Source organism: Gasterosteus aculeatus, chromosome Y (assembly GCF_964276395.1).
Source record: "Gasterosteus aculeatus chromosome Y, fGasAcu3.hap1.1, whole genome shotgun sequence".
In the NCBI taxonomy this organism is placed as follows: Eukaryota; Metazoa; Chordata; class Actinopteri; order Perciformes; family Gasterosteidae; genus Gasterosteus; species Gasterosteus aculeatus.
The window spans coordinates 20,566,654-20,587,735 of record NC_135709.1 but is presented as its reverse complement, the minus strand read 5'-3'; the positions used below and the strand labels follow the sequence as shown (position 1 = coordinate 20,587,735).

Sequence of the window (21,082 nt, the reverse complement as noted above, 5' to 3'; positions counted from 1 at the left end):
TCCACAGAGAACGTCCTCTTTACACACTACGTGACCAAAATGTTTAAAAACCAACCAACGAACGTTTCAATTCTTTGACATACTTGATCTGACCAGCTGGACCAGAGTGAATATATTTCCATCCGTAGGTTGCAACTACTGCAAACCTGTTCTTCATTCAACTCATCACAGGATAATTAATCATCTCGTAAAGGACCAAGGACCCTTTGGCCAGAATATTACTAAAAAAGATACATACATAACAGTTGATGAAGAAGGTTTGGGAGGAGAATGTATTATCTTCATAAAGAATGTCAGAAGATGACATCATTGACTGCTTTTGGTCTATCTGTAGCAATAACTAAAGAATAGCACATCACAAGCACATATCATGACTTTTTATTGTATATATTTCTTTCTGCTATCAATTCTGGGTGTCAGACTATACTGTCCGTCTTTGAGTTCTGAATAAACAAACCCTCTCTCACAAAGCTTACAATTTACCAACATTTCAAATGAAAAGAGTTCTAATTTTTCATTCCGAGGCTCATCAATGCACGAGACCTTCTGGCCCTTCGCGTCAAGCAAAGACAAAGGTGGCTTCCAGCCATCGAGCTCGGCTTCGTGCTGCACTCTTTTTCGACATAAAGGGACTTAACACTAGAGAAGTTACATGAAGTTATCACAGTGCATTTGAAGATAGATATAGTAGGAGTGAGATCCAGTGAATTTTAAGGGACTGTTAAAACAGCACCTGGGGCAAAATCCCTCACTAGTTTATCCTCCCAAAAACTGGATCGCTTTCCCAGTTGCTAATGTCCATCCATTTCTCCCAGTCAAATGGACTCTGGAGAAGTGACTGATTTTACACTGAACTCAATAATCCAAAGCCTGTGCAGCGTACGTCATGGAGCTCCACTGTGCGTATGTTAACACCATTAAATCACCTCAAATGTCTACATGATTCAATCTTTTTCACAGTGGACGTCGACTGAATTGAATTTCCCCAAAGCGGCTGTCCATTTCCTGTCTGTGTGTGACCAGTGGCTATGGTTGCTGGGGAATTCAGAAACACTCTCCCATTCACTTAACTTCCAAATCACATTTAGCGCAAAGCAAGGTTGCCCATCTTTCAACAACATAAAAAAAAACATTACATGAAAATCTAAAAATGCATGAGTTAAACATATCCTGGTTTTCTTTCTTTTATCAAAAAAATGTAATTATTTTTTACAGTACGTAAATATTTGGAAGGGATTAAGACTCTGTTTGATTTCTGCAAGGTTATCTTTTCTATTTCTCAACAGTGGAGCGTATCTCAGTGCCTAAATTCTGCCATTGCAGCCAGATGAGGCCCTGGCCTTGTACAAGCCTGTCAGTGGGACTCTATAGCACAGCGGCTCTTAGTGGCCGTGACTCCGTGACCTGCTTTCCTGCTTCGTAGTGAATAGCTAATGGCAACTCTCTCTAGTCTGTCTACTAGATGAGGGGTAAGTTTAAAGAGATACAGCGTATTTTTGCCTTGATAATGTTATTAAACTACATGCTATGTCTGAACGGTTCTGCACAGTTTGACAATACCCCTAAAGGTAAGGCATCCAAATAACAAAAACGGAGTCCTCTTCTGTGTTCCTCAAAGGATATGTACAGCTCCTCTACTCTCCATGCAAATGCTCAGCAGGAATTAAAAAAATACAGAGAACATTTATGTGGATATTTTGCATTAAAACCAAGTCATTTTTTATCAGTTACCAACAAACCTAACTTAACAATCATTGTTAAAGAAGATACACATTGTACTCCTAAATGACCTCCATATTCCCAATAGCTTTTATCAAAAGTCTGAGATATTTGCACTGTTTTTATTTCAGTGAAATAATTGAGCCTCAAAACTTGAGCTCTCTAATCGATTATCTTAATTGTAAAGATAAAAACCTTCCACCGTGGATGCCGCTGCAGACAATTTGAGACAGACGATGCACTTGTTTGATTGATTCTGATTCCCTCAACCAGACTGGGCCTGTTTGCTACCTGCTTAATCCCCAGCATTTTAAAACTGTGTTTGGAATAAACGGGCTGAAGGGAATAGAGCACCTAAGTGGAGAGCTCTGCCGGCTTGATTGGCAGGTCTTGTCAGTACGTCTCTTCCAGTAAGAGGCACCTGCCTCGGCCCTAGTGGGATCCCTGCTCTAAAGTGAAGTGCAAAGGCATTGTCTTAAATATTCCCCTCCCCAACCTACCACCCCCCCCACCCCACCACCCACCCCCTCCCCTCCAACCTCATCTCAAGAGGAAGAGGAGGTGGAGGGAAAAAAAACATAATTAACGGTAAGCGTTTAGGGGAGAGAGATTATTTACTGGGGCCCATCCAGTGGAGGCAGACGCTCAGTGGTCCTCAGAGACACGCATGTCCATCAGCTTGGGGAAGCCAAGCGATCCAGTTTTAAGTAGCAGGCGGTCAGTGCAAACCGGTAGCGTGCAACATCCAATAATATTGTTTCTTTCAAGTGCTGTTCAGTCTTTTAAGGGTAACACCGTGCAACATGCAAGATCAGTGATGCAGCCTAAAGAGCCGGAGTCCAAAACCAATTATTGGTCTGTGCATTGTGCGATGGAACAAGGGGATTCTCACCGAGACAACAAGAAGAGGAAAGTAGTACGGGCGGGCCCAGAAAAGTGTTTGAGGATCTGGGAGGCAGATCTCCTTTCCTCAGGAACAGCAGGTTAGTATGTCAGCAGGGGGTCCAGATGTGAATGATTAGAGGTGGCCTTTGAGGAGCAGGTGCCTCTTCTGCCTCTGATGCTGATAGCACCGAATGGGCCGTCATTAATCTTACATTGTCATAAGGCGTTTAAACAGACGATGCTTTATGAGCTTGTCAAATTCCACCTTGTATGCGGTTGGTTTCAAATGGAGAATTTTCTGCACACGGGCCATGATGAAGCAGCGCTTCGTTGCGGTCAACATGCGTTGAAGTTTAAACTTGAAATTTGATGGAGGAAAACGGGGCCTCTTTATCATTGCAAGTGGATTACCTCACCGTTAGATTACGCCCTGGCAGAATTTGTGAACACGTTATTTGACGACACCCCAAAAATAAAGTAGCTTGGCCAGCGAGTTCAGTTCATCGCCCGACCGGTTGCTGCCAACTACATGAAACTGAAGACACGTCCGCTGACAAAATCCTTTACGAAGCCGAGAGAAACAACAGCGTCTTCTCAATACTCTGGTACTTCCCCCCGAGGTTCCATCACACTCACTGTCTCTCTCCGCTGCTCTGCATAGCAGGGACAGACACATTTGAGAATTGATTCAGCGCTACATTAAGTAATCTAGTAATCATTTACAACTTTAAGAACTGTTAGCATATTAAACAGGCATTAATGTCACTATGAGGAGACGGGGAGCGGGTTTGGGTGCTACCCGGCTTGGACGGCACCGCGTTGGTTGTTTCCCTCTCAAGTTACCTCTTCGAGCGGCACAATGAAGTGGAAGATCTCCCTTTTTTTCACGTCACCATTTCCGCCCCATTTCTTTGGATTTCATTGTTATCCCTATCTGTAAAACAATTCAGTTAGTTATGAGAACCCAAAAGAGCGAAGAACGTATCTGCTGGCAGGCGAGTGGGAAGAGCAGCTGCATGAGAACTACAGTGTAGGTGTTTGTCAACATAAAAGGCTGCAGACATAAAGGTGATGCTCTTTTACAATGTTAGTTCCGCAGCGCAGAACTCTTTCGTTATTTATTCCACATCATGATTGTATGCGTTTCCACTTCATCTATTCATACCTGCAGTAGTGATGTAGGGGGAATTTTATTTTGTTAATTTAAAACAAAAGGTTCTGCAAACACACATTTCTGTGTTGTCTGTAAAGGCTGAAGTGCTTTGATACGAATTGTAAGGTCTGTAGCTGTGAGCTGTCTTAAACCTTAAACCTTGGACAAAGACAAGGAGATGGAAAAGAAATCTGAGCCAAAGGCAGTCTAGTTTGAACAGCTTTATAGACTTGCCTCAAGTGCGTTGTGCAGATTTTGGGTGCAAAAGAAGAAAAGTGGTTATTCTCCCCTGAAAAATGGTTATTACTTACAGCAAAACAGGGTTGTATTTTTGTTGAATGCTTGGAGTGAAAGACATTTTGGATGGATGTTCTCATTCTGAGGAAAGAATTTGACAGAATCACCTTTTGAATGTTACATAATTTATAAAGATGAAAAAAGCAAATGGTATTTGTACACTAAAATAATACATTTTAAAATTGCAAATTAATGGAGACGTTTATATTGACCTAACATTATTTTTTTTATTTTTTTTGGGGGGGGGGGTAATTTTCTAAAGAAGTACAAATAAACTTTGAAACTAAATCTGTTTCATCCGCCCAAAACTTTGGCGTGAGTGAAGCGCAGTCTCCTCCCCTCGCCGAGTCCGGGATGGGAGGCTGCAGATGAGCAATGATTTACAAACCATAAGTAGAGGAATGAAGAAATCAATAAATCAGTAGATATTTGTGAGGCAACCTTATTTCTTTATTTACCTCTTTTTTCTTTTTTTCTTTGTTTTCAGCTCTCCAAGGCAGGAGCAGGAATCCCAAATTATCCAGGGGGTTAGGGGGCGCAGTGCCCCTGAGCCCCGAGCCCCATAGCGGAAGGTAACGTATTCAATGGCCTGGGGCGGGTGGAGGAGGAGAGCGGCCCTGCTGCATACTGATGGCAGGGAGAGGAGCCAGTAATTGGAGCTGCAGAGGAGAGGGGAGAAGAGGGCACTGGGAGATGATGGCTTTGTTTTCTCTCTTCCTGTCTGTACCGCTCAAACTCCTCCCCCCAAACCCCCTCACAGACCTCACTCTCCCTCACACTCACTAAGTACAGATATGGAGAAATTGAATAGACATACTTGCTAATTGGTCTTGCTGCTTGCTTAAAGGACCGTGGACATTCTTTTTTATTTGCCCATTGAAACTAATAAACTGTCTGTCTGTGTGTGTGACTGTGCGTGTGTGTGTGTGTGTGTGTTCAAGGAACACATGAAGCACTGTGAGCTTGTTCTGGAGAAAAGCAGAAGGTGAAGAAGCGCTATGACGGTGGGTTTGAGAACAGTTGTTATTGTTATCATGACAGAAAAAGAAGCCACTTGCTGAAACGAGCATGTCCTCTAACACAGAGTGTTTGTATCATTTACTGCTTTACTTTCCTCTCGTGGTAAAACACATGCATCTCCTCCATGGAAGCAAATGCAACCGCAGCGTGCTGCCTGTATATGATGTGGATTGGTAAATACTATTTTAGTCATAGCACATCAAAGTTAATTAAGGAAATTACTTTGACAAACGGTTTGAAGCTGGTGTAATAGCCCGAGCCAACTTGGCAATCAGGCCTTATGGTGGTGCTGCCTTATGTGGGTGAGGAACGCTGAATAGGCTGTTACATACATTACAGAGCAGCGCTATCAAATCAGCCAGGAGAGAGCGGCGTGGAAGAGAATCTGTAGCCTAAATACCTCCGACGCTGGCGCGTTGTCCCCCCGGCGTCCTCTGTTGACACAGTTAAACGGTATGAAATATAATGCACCGAAAGAAGGATGGAGGCGGCGACATGTTGGAGCCACCGCTGTTGGCCAGTCTGGTCTAAGATGGTTTTCTAAAGCATCAGTCGTCGGCTAATTGGGCCCCGGTGGGTGACACTGCAGCAGCATGAATAAAACAAACACAGTTGTGGTGTTTCTGCCACTGGACTCTTTAAACCTTCATCATAGAGCAAGCGGTTCCGATGGAACAGTCAACCTAATTACTCTGGTACGGGGCTGTTATCTATCCTGCCTCGCTGTAATTGATCCTCTTTTTTTCCTCCTGCATGCATTTATGTTTTTAATCAGAAATAAGAGCATGCATTGCCTGGCAGCCCGAAGACCTTGTATGAGCCGATAATTAGCCGCTCTGGTTAATGGGCTACACGACTCTCCGGTGTCATAATGTGGCAGAGCTTGGAGGAGATTGTGCTCAGGGGTGAAACACATGTGATTAGTCTCCTCACTTCACCACAGCCCTCTTCACACCCGAGCTTCGCAGCCGGCACCACAAACCTCTGGTGTAGTAAATGACATATCCCTAAACCACGCTGACTAATCAGATCAGCTCTGTGTGAACCTCTGATGTGATGCGTCTTTCCTCATTCTCTTGAATGGAACAGAGATGCCGGAACACACAAGTAGTGTCAATGTAGTTTCCACGTATGAGGAGTTATACTTCATGTGTGCTAAATGAAACAAATGTAGCCTCTTTATGTGCCTGTTTGTAAAGCAGGGATGTGTGCTCATTTGGATAAATACAAGACTTGACCTTGGCTGTAAATTCTAATAATAATAATAAAACACGTAAGAGTCTCTTGCTTCTTTTAAAGTCACATTGGATCAAAATACCTAGATTGTCGTGCTGTGCATTCTTCATTCTGCTGGGTTTGTTTAAATGTTATTCAGCCAGCGGCTCCTTCCTTGGGAAAAGATATCCATATTCATTCAGAACCTAGAGAAAGTGTCAAATAGAGGTGTCCTAATTGTGTCCTTGATGAAAGGCTATTAATATTGAACACTTTCACATTCACCACGTGCCAGCGTGGAGGAAATGTGTTTTCCACTTCTTTCAGTGAGAGAAAAAACGGATCACTTCATATCTCTAATGATACCTGATTCCCCAGGGGCAGGTTGTGAGACTGGCTGTGGCTTTAGCAGATTCATCAAACAATATACGTTGCTCTTTCCTCAGGGGGCTGAGAGTCACATTGCCTTATATCTCTGTTAATTAGAATGAAATATGCAGTCCAATTATTCTTTGTATTGTGTCCTGACACACATGTGTCATGTGACACGTCTGGTGTTACATCAGCGCTCTATAGTTAGCACCAGGCTAACTATAGTAACACCAGACGTTCAACACTGTATTTCCTCTCTTTTTTTCAGCGCCTCCTCAGTTATTTTCTCCAGCAAGTGTTTACCTTTACCATAACAAAGTACGCTCCTACCACACAGAGCCAACAAACAAAAGAGCATTTAGCGCTGTGAAGGTTGTCGTAGTTCTCATGATCGTGGCAGTAGCTGGCCTGATTGGCCAGGTTTTTTCCCGCGTGACACTGTTTTTCAGGCAGGGTGTAGGTGTCTTGTGGGCAGTGTGAATCCTGACAGCCTCTGATCTGGGAACAGCAACTGTCAGGTCTGCACCTGTAACACTGGGATCTTCTGACCCCCCCCCCCCCCCCCCCCACAACGCAGGGTTGCGCTCAGACATGCTTTGCATCTCGCATGGCCTCATTGGCCCAAGCAGTACTCACAAGACCGGGCATGATCCCAGCTGTTGTCTTCGTTTTAATGCACTCTGAATAATATTAAAGCAGAATCAGTTGAATGTATTAATGCAGCGTGGCCCTCAGAGAGATGCATTTAAAGGCCAATGATTTCATTTCAGCTCTTTAAAGGCCAGCTTCCATTCTTGATGCTATAAAGAATTATGACTTTTGCCGTGTCTTAACACCACTGAGTACAGTGGGCCGCAAAATGAATCATTATTAAACCAGAGCTACTGAAAACAGCGGCTATTAGCGAGGGGTTTTCCCTCTGTTGTTATCTCAGTCAAATTTCCTCCCTTATTCCCAGAGACAACATCAATCGTGGTTACCATGATTTATACATCCTATCATCGGAAGAGACTAAAGCAATATGCCGAATGGTTAAGTCACAATCTGGAACGAGCAGCCAAATGCAGGCAGGCGCATCGTTTTAAAAGCTCCCCATGCAGCCTCCTCAGGTAGATGTGCTCACAAAGGAACAACAATCTCACTACAGCAAACTTCCGTCTGTTCCGTCATTCGGACTGTGTTTCCATGGAGTCGATGCCCTGGCGGACTCAGTCTTTATTGATGTCGAGGTCCTGTCTGGAGGCGGACCGTAACCTGTGCGCCCTTTAATTTAGGCCAGTTGGGACTTGGGAGCACAGCCACTGATCTCGCTCACGTGACCCGCTTCTTGTGTGGTGCAAGCAGACCAAGCATAAGCCAAAACGCATGCATAAGAGCTTCAACATATGTCAGTCAAGCATAAGGCCTGCTTTTCTGACGTTGTCCTACTGTGCAAATAATGTCTCTCGGAGAGGAGGTCAGCACTGCACATGTAACAATCACTAAAGAGGTGGTAAGAATAGTGGCTTATTCAAATGGGTTTCTACGCATCTCCTTGTAAAGCAGCACAGAACGGCAACAAAGAGAAAGGCTGCAGTGTTGTATCTCTCTCTCTCTCTCTCTCTGCACTTGGTAGTTTGACGCCCGCTCCGGGGCTGAACATCAGAGGAGCGGCTGCTGGAAAAACAGGTTGTATGGGTCCTTGCACACAGCCAGCCTGTGGTGCTGCCTGAAGGACTGCCATGGAAACAAGGAGTGTGACAGGCTCTGGGGGGGATCCGCCACAGCTGCAGGCACTTCCTTTTTGACAGCCTGATGAAGACATCACTGCCATAGCATGCACAACAACAACAACTAGTCTAAAAAAATGAAAAAAAATGTTAGCAGACTCAGGCTCAAATGTTCATTAGCAAGCTTGTAGAACATCAAGGGATTTTCCCCACTGCATTCGGGGACCATAATGCACAGTGACTTTCTCTGCTGAGATTTGTACCCCTCCCAGGAGAAAAAGACGTTGATGAATGATTCCTTAAATATCATTACACCCGTCTCTAAAAAACATATGTGTGCGCGCAACATATGTGTGTGTGTGTGTGTGTGTGTGTGTGTGTGTGTGTGTGTGTGTGTGTTTGAGTAGGTAGCAGAAGTGTGCTTAGGTGCATGCAGAGCCGAATCAACAATTTTTGTAACCCTGTAAAACTCTCCTGTATGATCCGCTGAATATGAATGAACATCCAAGCCCGTGACCCTCAGGTCCACACAACCAACGACGTGACAGCTTGAAGGCAGGCAACCGTACTCTCCCGTACGACCTCTCGCGATAACCCTTGCGGCGTTTCCCTCAATGACATGTCTGACATTAGATGTCCCGATGCTGCAATTTCAATGTTTGGTAAAATGTCGGTTATAAGTTCCCTTGGAATATTGCTTAATTGCTTTCAACTCTTGGGGACACTTCATCGGCTCTTCCCAGCGATCTCCTCCTTGCACAAACCACCGCTCCCCTGCCTGGCTTTGCCCCCCCCCAGCACAGTCAAAACCAGTCCCCGAGCCCCGGTGAGCCAGAATTTACGAGGGGTTTCAGCCAGTGTGTGGGATTTAGCTCGTCAGAAGCTCAGGGTCACCTCCACACCCTCTCACTTTGAAATGGACCCCTGGTGGCAGATCCTGGGAGAGTCCAGTGATGTCTCTATCATGCTGTCAAAAGAGATAGCCCGGGGCTTCACCAGGTCCCCCTGAGCCAATCAAACTCCTCACAAAGCACAGATGGAAGCTCTTTTCACCAGAGATGAGGGGGGGGCAGCCACGATGCTCAGTCCCCCAATGCTCAGTCCCCCAATCAGAACAAACTGGGGTCCAAGACTCCGTTCAGCCCAACTTTGGTTGCTAATTTGAATACTTAAAAAAACAGAGAGCGGTTTCCATTCGTCTGCTATCAGAGAGATAAAAAGACGGTAAAGGAGAAAACATTTTTTAGCATGTTTAACTTCCTCTTATGTAGAATACTGCAGCTAATTTATCTTCTCTCTCAGAAAAGCATTCATGGGAGTATAAAAAAATCAACTGTTTTGTAAAACAAAAATCCAAGTGTCTAGAATATTTTTTTTTCATGTAAACTAAATATGGAAAATAAAAATGATTTTACTACATTTACTACACGTTCTTCTTGGAAAACCTATCGTTGGGAGACAGATGGAAAAAAAAGAAAAAGTGAGTATGTGTGTGTTTGTAACCATTGGATGGGCCAGGTGATTTTAGTGGAAATGTAAAGCACTTAGTGCCGAGGATGGATCTCACAGTACTCTGTGAGATCAACTCTTTCTCTCTCATCTGGACCCTGTTATTGTGAGAAGGCAACAAAGCAATGCATTAGGAAGCACACTGGAGCTCCACAGCGTTGATGTGAGCTCAAGGCACAGCGGTGGCTGGTGTGTGAGCTCTGTTCCAATGGCTGTGTTGTGTAATCAGATGTGTTTACTGTGTATTCAAGTAAAGAAGTGGTGTATTCCATCCTCGCTAGAGTGCAGATTGAAAAAATACGGGCAAAAAACAAGGGCTCAAACTGATCCAGATTCTTTATTCAGGATTCCTGCAAATTCTCCATTTGATGAAGCAGACAAGATACTGAGTCTGAATTAATACAGTAACATGAGTCAGGTGGAAAAAAACCCAAACAAATGCAGTACATAAATATATATTTGTTTAGAACATAAAAATAGCAATGCTGTCCGAATTATATTATATACACTTTAAATCCATAGCACAAAAGGAATAGCATTCAGTACTCTGTCCTATTATATTAAATGTCCAAGAAAACCAACCAACCAATTTTTTTGGTTATAACTTAAGAATCTATTGCGATAAATATGAACTTTTGATCTTCAATAATAACAATACTTGACTGAAGATAAAACTATTTCCGTGATTTGATTTCCATAAATGCCTGAGCCTGTATTAACTTAACTGGACATCTGAAAGTAAAAAAAGAAAAATGTGAAAGAATCAAAACTGGAAGTTTAAGGTAAGTCAGACCCGACAATTTCCATTCCTTTTCTCAGTGATATCCAAAGATGAAGGCTGAGTCTTGCGGCGAGCGCTGTCTTTTCTTTACCTCCAGGCTTTTGATTGACAGCGCCATGTGCTGCCCTCCTTGCTGCTGCAGTTCACAGCCTCTGTCAGGAGGGAGTGGAGCGCAAACACACAGGCCACAGAGCGGCTGGCCGCCCCTCAGCAGCAGGGGGGCCGAGAGCGAGGATGGGGCGGGTCATGGGGCCATGCTGGCAGCGGAGCATTGTTGTCAGGTGGACTGCGTGGTGGAGTATTCAAAAAAAAAAAAAAAAAGGAGACCAGCCTTTCATCCACCGACGCTTACTTTCTCCTCCGCGGCTGGGTCTGGCTGGCGGGTGCCCTGAGAGCGCTGCGCTGCACCTGTAAAAACAAACAGGAGTTTGGTCGGAGGCAGGTAATCCGAGCTCAGCGGAGCGCACGGTAATGGCTCCCTGGAGGAGGGCCGGTGCAAGGGGAAAGCCAGGCGGGCTCGGCTGTAATGAATCATTTTTTAAACACAGGAGCAGAGGGGGATTAATCACAGGGAGGGATTTGAAGAGTCAAGGGTTCCGTACCAGTGTACCCCCCCCCCTCCCTCCCCCCATTCTGCACCACAGTCACAATATTAGAAACAGAAATCAACTGCTGGCATGACCTGCCAGGCCAGTGAGAGAGTTGCAAACTGCATAATCATTCACTTCGAGTGAAAGAAAACTTTAATGCCTGAGAACAGTGCTGCGTAAAGCCACTGCTGTTTAAGAAAACCAACATCAGTTGACGTGTAAATTTCTCCGCGGCTCTTCAGCCCCTTGGTATGACTTGGATTTTCTTGACCTTGAAATATGACATCTGAACTTTGCTAATCTATAAATGTGTATTTTCCTGGGAATGCCTTGATGTTTAAATGGACAAACAAAATGAATGTATGTTGTAAATTGTTAGGGATTTAAGCCAGAAGTGCACCCCTAGTCAGGACATTATAGTATGTGTAATAATGTTTAGTGTTAGAATTATAGTTTGTGTGTTATTAGATATTAGTTATTACATTAACATGTTAGATTAAGTGAATGCAATTTCAATCAAACACAATTCATAGTCATTTAAATCATATAAACACTGTACACATTAACATTCTGTCACAATGTGATGTTAAAACCTGGGGACGGATGCCAATTGCCGTTCTTTATGGATTTCTCCCAATTTTATCCCCAAAGAGGGTTTTTTGGGAGTTTTTTCTCCTGTCAGGTAATAAATGAACAACTTAATGCGAGGCAGCCGACTGAGGCAAATGTCTTGAGAATTGAACCACATGAACTGTCTTAAATCTTATGATGAAGTGTGATGAACGGGGATCATTAATGATGGGTTGTTGTAATGAAAGTATACTAGTTATAAGATGAAGACTTAAACGATGTATGCTTTGTTAAATTCACTCATTGGGGCATAAAGCCGAATGTATCTACATTGAATGCATTGGAGTGTGAGGGACAGATGGACAGAGAGGTTTCAGGTTACAGCTGCAGCTTCACACCTCGACGTGAAGGGGACAATGGAGGAGGTGACCCTTTGGAGAAGAGGCCAATGACATTCAAATGCACCAAGGAAGACACACCTCAAGAGGTTTCAAAGGACCATGGCGGGGGAAAGACTGTTAGAACTTCTCCTGCAGCCGCGTTGATAAGTCCCTTTAGACTTGCTCAGAGGATTCTCTATTTCGCGAAATATTCCACTGTTCGCTTAGTATTTCACTTTGTAATTGTAATCCCTTTTACGTTGTTCAGTCATTAAATACTTTTTGATTTTTGAATTTAAACGAATTGACTCATTCGTGTCCTCGTTTCCGGCCGGGACGAGAACCAGGAGTGAGGCCTCCCTCGAGAGCTTCCGAAACCTTAACAAAAAACAGATTCTCTTTGACATGAAACTTTTTTTATTCATTGTCCATTTCCACCCCCCATAATCCAAACAGCACTCATTACGGGTTAAAACTGAAAATGAGAAGAACTGGAGTTTGAAAAGTTGCTTTTGAAGCATGCTAGCTGAGCTGCAACAATACGGTGAATCTGTTAAATACAGGTAAGAAGTATATGCTAATTAGTTGGTCTCCATTATTAGAAAGGGAGATGGAATGTGGGAACAAAGTGACTGCCTCATGCATCAGAACATGAAACTGTCCTCAGAACTGACAGATGCTTCTTATTTCGGGACAGACACATTGTTGTCAGAAGTCCCCGTTTGAGGCCGACTTTGTAGATGTGCACAGGCACTAATTGCCAAGTCACATTTGCAAGAAAGACAGGAGTAAATTTTCAGCCTTTTGTGGTGTTTTTGTTGCCACACCTATCTGAGGATTGAAGTCAACAAAAACAAAATGTGTGGTTCTCCTGTGTATATGATGTTAAGGTTATTTTTCACAGGACATAATGAAACATGCTTATGATGAATCTTACGGGTGTTTTGTTTTTTATGATTTGGAGCTATTTTTGAGATGTAGTTTCTCCTTTAAACGAGGCTAAAAAGTATTGTTTTCGTGAGATTTAAAAGTGAGTCATTTTCAAAGCTCAAACATTGTATCCCAATGGGAAAGAAGACATACAAAGGATCGTGAATCAAAATGTATTCAGCACCTTGTTTTGCCAACTCAGTCAGCCAAATCTCAAACAACACAGGCTCCCTCCAACATCACAGGGACGCCCGCGTGTGCAACGGCTTGCTGCGGGACGACATCAAGGATGCAGCAGAGGAACAGACCGGGGTGAGAGTGTCTTTCCAGATCCAGACTGTCAGGATTTCTTGCTAAACTCAGTCTGGCGAGGTACCTGGGAGATGAAGGTACCGTTGTGGCACTTCATTTCCTGGCTGAGCAGAACTCCGAGTCAGAGCGCCGAGCTCTCGCCCGCCGCCACTTGCCCTGACAGCCTGACAGCTCTGCTCAGCTCTGTGATGTAAAATGCAAAACGGCACATCAGCCACGGCTAATATGTAATCACATATGGCACCCAGCAAGACGACTGGGGCTCGCGACTACATTAATTGACTCCGCCACCCTGAAGTGACAGAGGCCGCGTCAGAGTTTCGGGGGCTGACTCGTCAGGAGTCGTCTGCCAGCCCTCGGCCAGTCACCAACTTTAATGTCACGCCGCTTCAATCGGTCGGACAAAATTGCTAATAACGGATGAGGCTGCTGCGATATTGCTGAGGACGGATCTGAGCATCTCCTCACGAGGGCAATATGGCAACTATGGCACCGTACTGAGGAATAATTGGGCCGGGGCTTCTTTAAAGGTGAGAGTTCATTAATAATCAAACAAAGCCAGAGGATACATTTCTGCAACACTTGGGAATTCTGGTACAGCAAATAATGCAGACGTCTTCGGGGAATTCTTTTCCTATCTGTATGTAAAATTGGACCCTTACCTTTTGAACATCAGAAGGCACCCTCTTGAGGAAATCCAGGATTTCATTATTGTCGATAGTGTATGGGTTGCGCAGCTTCTTGGTAAATTTGTTAAAGCCTGTGAAAACAAGAAGACATTAATAAATAAAGGTGTCATACCAACCAGCATACTTTACAGGGCACAATGTGAAATAATAGAAAGAGTTGTCTAACCCCATCTGGGGGCTCTACAGTATAGAGTGCCCACCGGTATATCGGTAACTTCATTATATGATGCGGTTTCAATTGATTCCCTTTAGCCGGAATGAATTCAAGCCAGGCCGAGGAGATGAAGAAGCTGAAGCAATACATAATCAATTAAAGCAGATGAATAACGATAGGTGAATGAATTGAAAATAAGTCCCGGTCATCTATTGAAAAAAAACTTTTCCTCACTTTTGTTCTAACTTGCTTAAACTTGATCCTTTCCAGCATATCTATATTTACTTTGCACATGGCTGCATACCACGGGGGGAAAAAACAAAAGAAAAAAACAACAATACATCTGGGGGCCTGTAATGGGACCATTATATTCTCAGCTTGGTACTGCCTGTACCTCAACATGCAGACAAAGGACCTAAGGACTTAAATATGTGCGTGCAACTTGAAAGGCTTGCCTTGCAACCACAGAGATGGGGGTTAACTGGGGAGGCAGAGGAATGTCTAAGACTGTGTGTTTTTTGTTTGATATGATGTTTTTTGGGTATTGATTGTGTTGAAGGCAGCGTGGAAGTACAGTGGTTGTGGGCTTCCAGCTGGAGGAGGAGAGCCTATTAAGGGCAGCACATCTCCCTGACCACTGAGATGACTGTCTGTTCTGTACGACTACAGCGGATAATGAGAGGCTAGACCAGAAGCCCACAGACTGCCCAAGGACATCATGTATTATATACGGCTTGCTACTCTATCTCTGCTTTGTTTTCACACAAACCTTGGGCCTCGCCTCTGCAGCAGCCCACACTGAGCGGAGCAAAACCTTGGCCGCTGTCTGAGCTCTATGCTTCTGCAGAGGTGCAGGCACGGCAGGGCTCTTAAACTACTGTGCACGTTTAAATCGTGGATATTCCGCTGTGGATAGAACCATTGTGTTTTACACAACAATGGCATTGTTGTGTGTTTGTTAGATGGAGAACTTACCCCATATCAGCACAATGTATCGCAGTGGGATGAAATACAGCAGTGCAGTTGTCACAAACAGCACCAAGCAGCAGAGGCACGACAAAAAAGGGACGGACCAGTTAAAGATGCTATAAAAGAAATATTGTGTCAGATTAATTTGAAGCGCTATAAAAAAAAATGATGATAGTTAATATATTCTGTGGGGATGAACGTAAAATGGTCAAATTACTTCTTGATCCGCTCTCCGATGTTTGCAATTTCCTCCAAAACGTTCTGGACAACCAGCACTACTTCCTGCACCATATGTATCTTATCCATCAAACCCTTTTTCCCGGGTTCCTAAAAAAAGAAAAAACAACAAAGAAATGCACAGACACTGATGAGGTACGCTGCATGTCAATTGTTGCCCAGTGTAGACAAAGAGCAGTTTATCTCTACCGTGCGATTATGTGTTATTTATCTATTGAATGACCCATAATGAGCAAACACTGCACAGCTTCAGAATATGCTTTAGGAGATGAGACAGACTCGCTGCTCTGAAACGGTTGTGTGGATGGCTGAGAGATTTCAGCTTTTGTCCGCCACACACACACACACAATAGAGCTGTTGCACAAGTGCGCTACAATCAAGATGCCGGTAGATGAAAAGTACACAAAATGCACAAAATGGCCTTCCGCAATCAGCCGGAGTGAACAACCACAAGTGCAGGGGCTTCGTGACTTAGGAAAGGGACAAGTTTGAATATGTTTTTGCAAATCTGTCAGGTTCGGCTTGGTGACCCACTCCAACACGTTCTCCGCTTGAGAAAAGCACTCGTTTCACTCCTTTCACTAGCGCAATTCTTATCTATTGTCTACGCGTCAACTAACACTGCACATAAAGTACGATTTGCTTTTTAATGCACTGATATAATATTGACTGGTTCTAGCAGAGGAATCAACATGTGAGGGGGTTGGAGTGGTCTCAAAATTAAAAAAAAAATGAAATGTCATCCCATCGGGGATAGAAATAAGAACTGGTGTGAAGCAACTGGAGATAACACAAGCTAAAGAGAGCGGAGAAGCCTCACATCAAAAGAAGGAAATAATGACAGGAATGATGACAGAGGGCGGGAGAGGAAGAAGGGATGAGAGTGTTGTAGTGGGTGGGGGTGCGGGTGGGCGCTCCGATGGACCATAGCAGGATGTCTATATGTTTACGTTACAAGCCACGGCCCGTGTGCACTGACAGACAAGATGCCTCCATCAGAGCTTCATGAGCGAGCCCCCGGGAGCATGCGGTCTGCCAGCACGTAGGGACTTCCCACTGTCGGGCTTGCTCTTCTGCACGAAAGGCGCAGGAAAAGAGCAATTCCCACACTAGCATAGTTCCCCCCCACCCCCACCCCCCCCACACACACACACTAGGCCCGGGTCTGGTGAGACACTGGGGGCTCGCCACTGTCCATAAAAGGAAAAACTATACACAAATATGCTTTCTTTGAGATTAACATCTCACAGTCTCGTCGTGGGGAAAGAGGATATCTGTGTTCATGTTCATGCATTATCCTCCTCCCCTCCACTGGGAGGTGGTGGTGGTGGTGGTGGTGGGGGGGGGGGCGAGCAAACCATCATGCGTGTCCTTTACTCCACATCAGGTGTTAATTGGGCTGTCTATTAACGGTTTATTTTAAAAGCGTGGAGCAGTGGTGGAGTCTGCTAAAAGCCATAACAATGTGGGCAGTGAGCACTTGATGGATGCAGAGAGCCTCGCATTGACAGATGATATCTCTCTAGATATTAAGCCTCATCAGTTGGGCTCACATTCCTTTCTATTTTTTCCTTTTAAAGTTGTCTAAGCGAACAAATTATGTAATTTAGAATTCCTACTTAATGAGAGATATGAAGCATTATTTAACTCCACTGGAGACACCAGCAAAGTACTTTTAGTCAGAAATACAGCTCCAGCTAGAGAAAAAAAAGAGGCACCATATTGGCTTTCATTTCTTAAGGAAGAAGATACAAATAGATGTTCTCTGAAGTATGCATCGACCGGCAAAGAATGCTCTCGTGATTATCATTATTCATGTGTTTTAAGATTCTTGAAGTCCGCCATCTCCGTAGCGACCGAATGTGTAGTCCTACATTAATCATTTGATAATATTCTTTATTCTTTGTTCATGTTTCTTTCAGCATGCACATGAGTGCAGAGAAAACAAAAATTAGAAGAAAAAAAATCTCCTTCTGAAATGGAAAGAATGGGTAAAGTGGGGATGGACTAAATCAATCCTAAATGTCTGCTGATTAGAGAACCTGTGTGAAATCATATTCTCATTTCAGATAAAATTGTAAAAAGCTTGCTTATAAGGTGCAGTAATGGAGAACCAATTTGATCTTTTGCACAAAGGAAAAACATACTCTCACAGATGAGGAGTCTACTTTCAAAGGATTAAAAAGGCTCATTTTGCATTATTCTAATTAGAACAAACTATGCCAAATTTAATTTCTAAGACGGAATTTCTTTTTTCGAGAAAGATAAGAAGTGCATCTAAATGAAAAACACCTGTGTTTCAGGGAAATGATATAACATGGAGATGAAGAAAGCCAACAACAATTTGCTGTGATAAAACGGAAAGAAGGCTTTAATGTGCGGCGGGTGTGAGTGAGGTAGCGCTCGTGATCACGACACAAGCAGCCTGTCAGGCCGCTGCGCCCGACGAGACCCAGCGCTGGCTGCTGGACTATCGGGTGAGAGATGGAGTAACCCCCCTGGCCCAGTGTCTAGGGCCCCCCCACAATCACCTGCTCCCCTCCACCCCCCTCGAAGTCCCCTTGGCGAGGCACTGGGAGCAAGTCAAACCAGCTGGGGGGCCAATGAAAGGGCCGTTTCATCTTTCCTTTGCGTTTCTATTGGAGATCTATGCTCTTGTTTTGCCTCTCTGTATCTTTATGTTATAATTAAATACCGCCTATCTGCACAATTGATACCTGAGGCCAGAGGGAAGTCACTTTGCCCACAGATAATTTGTAAGCCGTCTCCTTCCCTGAGGACAGATTTGTTCACAGTCAGAGAATCTGTTCTGTATTATCCTACTGTAACACCGCCCTGCCTTTCGTCTCTTCTTAACGTCAGGCCTTCTTGCTGCTGTCTGAGGTCTGAATATTTCCTTCCTCATGGGGGGGAAAAAAACATATTTGAGTGGTAATCATAACCTTCTCAGAGGGAAAAGCCTTTATTAACATGTTAGGGTGGGGGGTGGGGGGAGGAAGACTTTGAAGTCATCAAATTTAACACTGATCACTCTTTAACCCCAAACATTTTTAAAGAAGACTTTGATAGGAGGGGTAAAGCTGCACTGCTTGATCAAGCTGCGTGATATCACACTCAAGCGACAGCAAGACCACAACAAGACTTTCAAAAAAGCCACTTTAAATTAAAGCTGACAGCTTAAAACAAACATGGGTGACTGCTTAATTAGTAAATGAAAGGAGATATTTCATTTCCTGCGAGTGTAAAAGGGCTTATGGGCCATAGGGCTTATGGAAACGCATGCAGCTTATTGAGAGGATCTCGAACCTTTCTAAAGACACAGCTTTTCTCCTAAAGTAAATGGTAAACGTTCTTCTACTATACCGTATACGGAGGTTTCAAGGTAAAGACAAACGCAATAATCATTCTATATCGCTGTGATCTCCAATTCAGTGGTAATCCTGTCTGTATTCAATATTCATAAACACACAGAAATGTCGGTGTCACTGCTGTTTGTTCAAGCACCAGTTCGCCTGTTCCGAGCAATGAAAGCAAGTGCGGCTTTCCCACTTTGTGTGTGCGGACGTATCATGCGAGTTTCATCTGGGAATTAGCCCATCCTTCCAGACAGGATTTGGTGGATGTGCCTGTGTTTTTTTTTAAGAGAAGCTGGCTTTTTTTTTTTTTATAGCCCCGGGTCATCACAGCAGAATATATTGAGCGCATTATGGATATGAATCCTGGGCCTAGACGCGCAGCACAAGGGTCATCGCTTGGAGGCTTTGCGTTAGCTCCACACTTCATTGCCATAAAGCAATAATACACTTCCCTGTTAGCTCTTCCTTCTTTACAGAAAACAGTGAGATGAGCATAATTGAATATTGTGTGCTGTGGCGAAGTATAATTTTCAGGCTACTTAAACATTTCCTTTGGTTTTGTTTGTCAAGAGACACGAGAGGGGCGCATTAATAAAAATGATCATTTATGATTTCTCATAGACGAACAAGTGAAAATGACTGATAACCTTTAGGGCAAAGTAAAGTTTACTGCTGTGTTGTGCTACTTTTTTCTTTTGTTCTGATAGCAAAGGGTCATTCTCTACACAACTAACCCATTAAGAAAATTATGGAACATAAAAGAAATCTAACGGCTTACCTCTGGCTGTTTAAATGTGATTTATACATTTTCAAAAATATAATCTATTTTACAAAAAGCAAGTATTCGTTCGTATAAGAAGACAATTTGTAACTATCCAAGGCAATGCAGAAATTGTTGTGTGAATGATTTAATTCAGTAAGAAATATTAGCAGGGTTCAAGCTTCTGATAAGTTGTTTTGTGTCCCTGTGAAATGCTAAAAGTGTTTGTTTTTATGGTTCATCCAAAAAGATGTTTTCATGTGTACTGTGAAAACAGAGGAGCAATAACATTCCACCAAAACATATTATCAGATAAAATGTTAGAAAGAGACAAGATAAAATACCTTCTCGTCTTCGTCTTCGTCGTCACCCATGCTAATGTTCACCTGAGAGAAAATAAAGGGTAGAGGGTAATTTCAAACGAACGGGACATGTGGGCACTGGAGCATTTTTAACAAACACCTAGTAATGAAATTTTCTTTGAGTACATTCACCCCTATTGGGAGAGGCTTGTTTCCATAGAGACTGCATCACAGGGGTGACCTCACACAAAAGGGAGAGGTGAAAGAGGGCCTTCCTCACAACAGCACTGTCACACCAAAGCAATCTCATTTCTCCACAACATAAGCACACAGAAAAACAGAAAGAGAGAGAGAGAGAGAGAGAGAGAGAGAGAGAGAGAGAGAGAGAGAGAGAGAGAGAGAGAGAGAGAGAGAGAAAAAACACATTTAATTTGGATGCTGTTGCCTAGATCACTTTATATCAAGTCATTCCTGACCCCAATGTGTTGCACACTATGACATTCCCTGGGAACAGAGCGGTGTCACTGCCAGCCAGCGGGTCACAGAGGGGTGGCAGTGTCTCAACACTGGATACGAGGGCGAGCCCGGGACTTAACATTGCCCAGGGACGGCATCTTTGCCAGCAGCCGTTAAAACACAAGCACCGGGGCCAGGGATGTTGCTTCGGGGAGGGCGTGCGAGAAGGCCCGGCCCTCGGCTGGCCGGTGAGAAGGCTTCACAATGCAGTGAAATGAACGCTGTGTCTGTTAACCTTCACAGACACGGGCAGGGCAAACATCATTTTCATAACAGTAGAAAGAGGGGAGATGGTGGCATGTTGTGGAGAGAACTACAGCCCTGCATTCACAGAGGTGACAATACTAAAATCAACAGACTATAACTTATATGCACATTTACAGGGGATTTGACTTTAGTCGCTTCTTTGTTCTTGGCGTTGGACTGGACCTCTGGAAAACATAGAAACATTTAACCGGCTATAAAACGTGGAATGCTGCTAAAAAACGGCTGTAGTGTGAGGAGCATTTTATAGACCGTGTCTGGTTTTCTACAGCCAACAGAGTTGTTGATTGACATTATTTTTCCAATGTGTGCAAAAAGTATTCCATCACTCCAACAGGGTTCGACCAGAGTTGAAATGCATCAAAAGATGTGTGCGGATAAATGCTGCCAGA

The 21,082-nt window shown here is 43.8% G+C and overlaps 1 protein-coding gene across 5 annotated transcripts in view; it reads right to left on the bottom strand.

Annotated features, from left to right (window-relative positions):
• Positions 1-10,197: 10,197 nt before the first annotated feature.
• Positions 10,198-21,082, bottom strand: part of LOC120812286 (multiple C2 and transmembrane domain-containing protein 2-like) — a 29,140-nt gene continuing 18,255 nt past the window's right edge. For all 5 annotated transcript variants that reach the window (XR_013455197.1, XM_078097903.1, XM_078097901.1 and 2 more), the window contains 5 exons: positions 19,953-19,994; positions 15,472-15,581; positions 15,261-15,370; positions 14,105-14,202; positions 10,198-11,068 (listed from right to left, as the gene is read on the bottom strand). Coding sequence is in view for 4 of the 5 variants with exons in the window: in XM_078097903.1 (XP_077954029.1) it covers positions 11,009-11,068; positions 14,105-14,202; positions 15,261-15,370; positions 15,472-15,581; positions 19,953-19,994 (420 nt within the window). In the remaining variant the exon portion in view is untranslated. The remainder of the gene's footprint in view (positions 11,069-14,104; positions 14,203-15,260; positions 15,371-15,471; positions 15,582-19,952; positions 19,995-21,082) is intronic.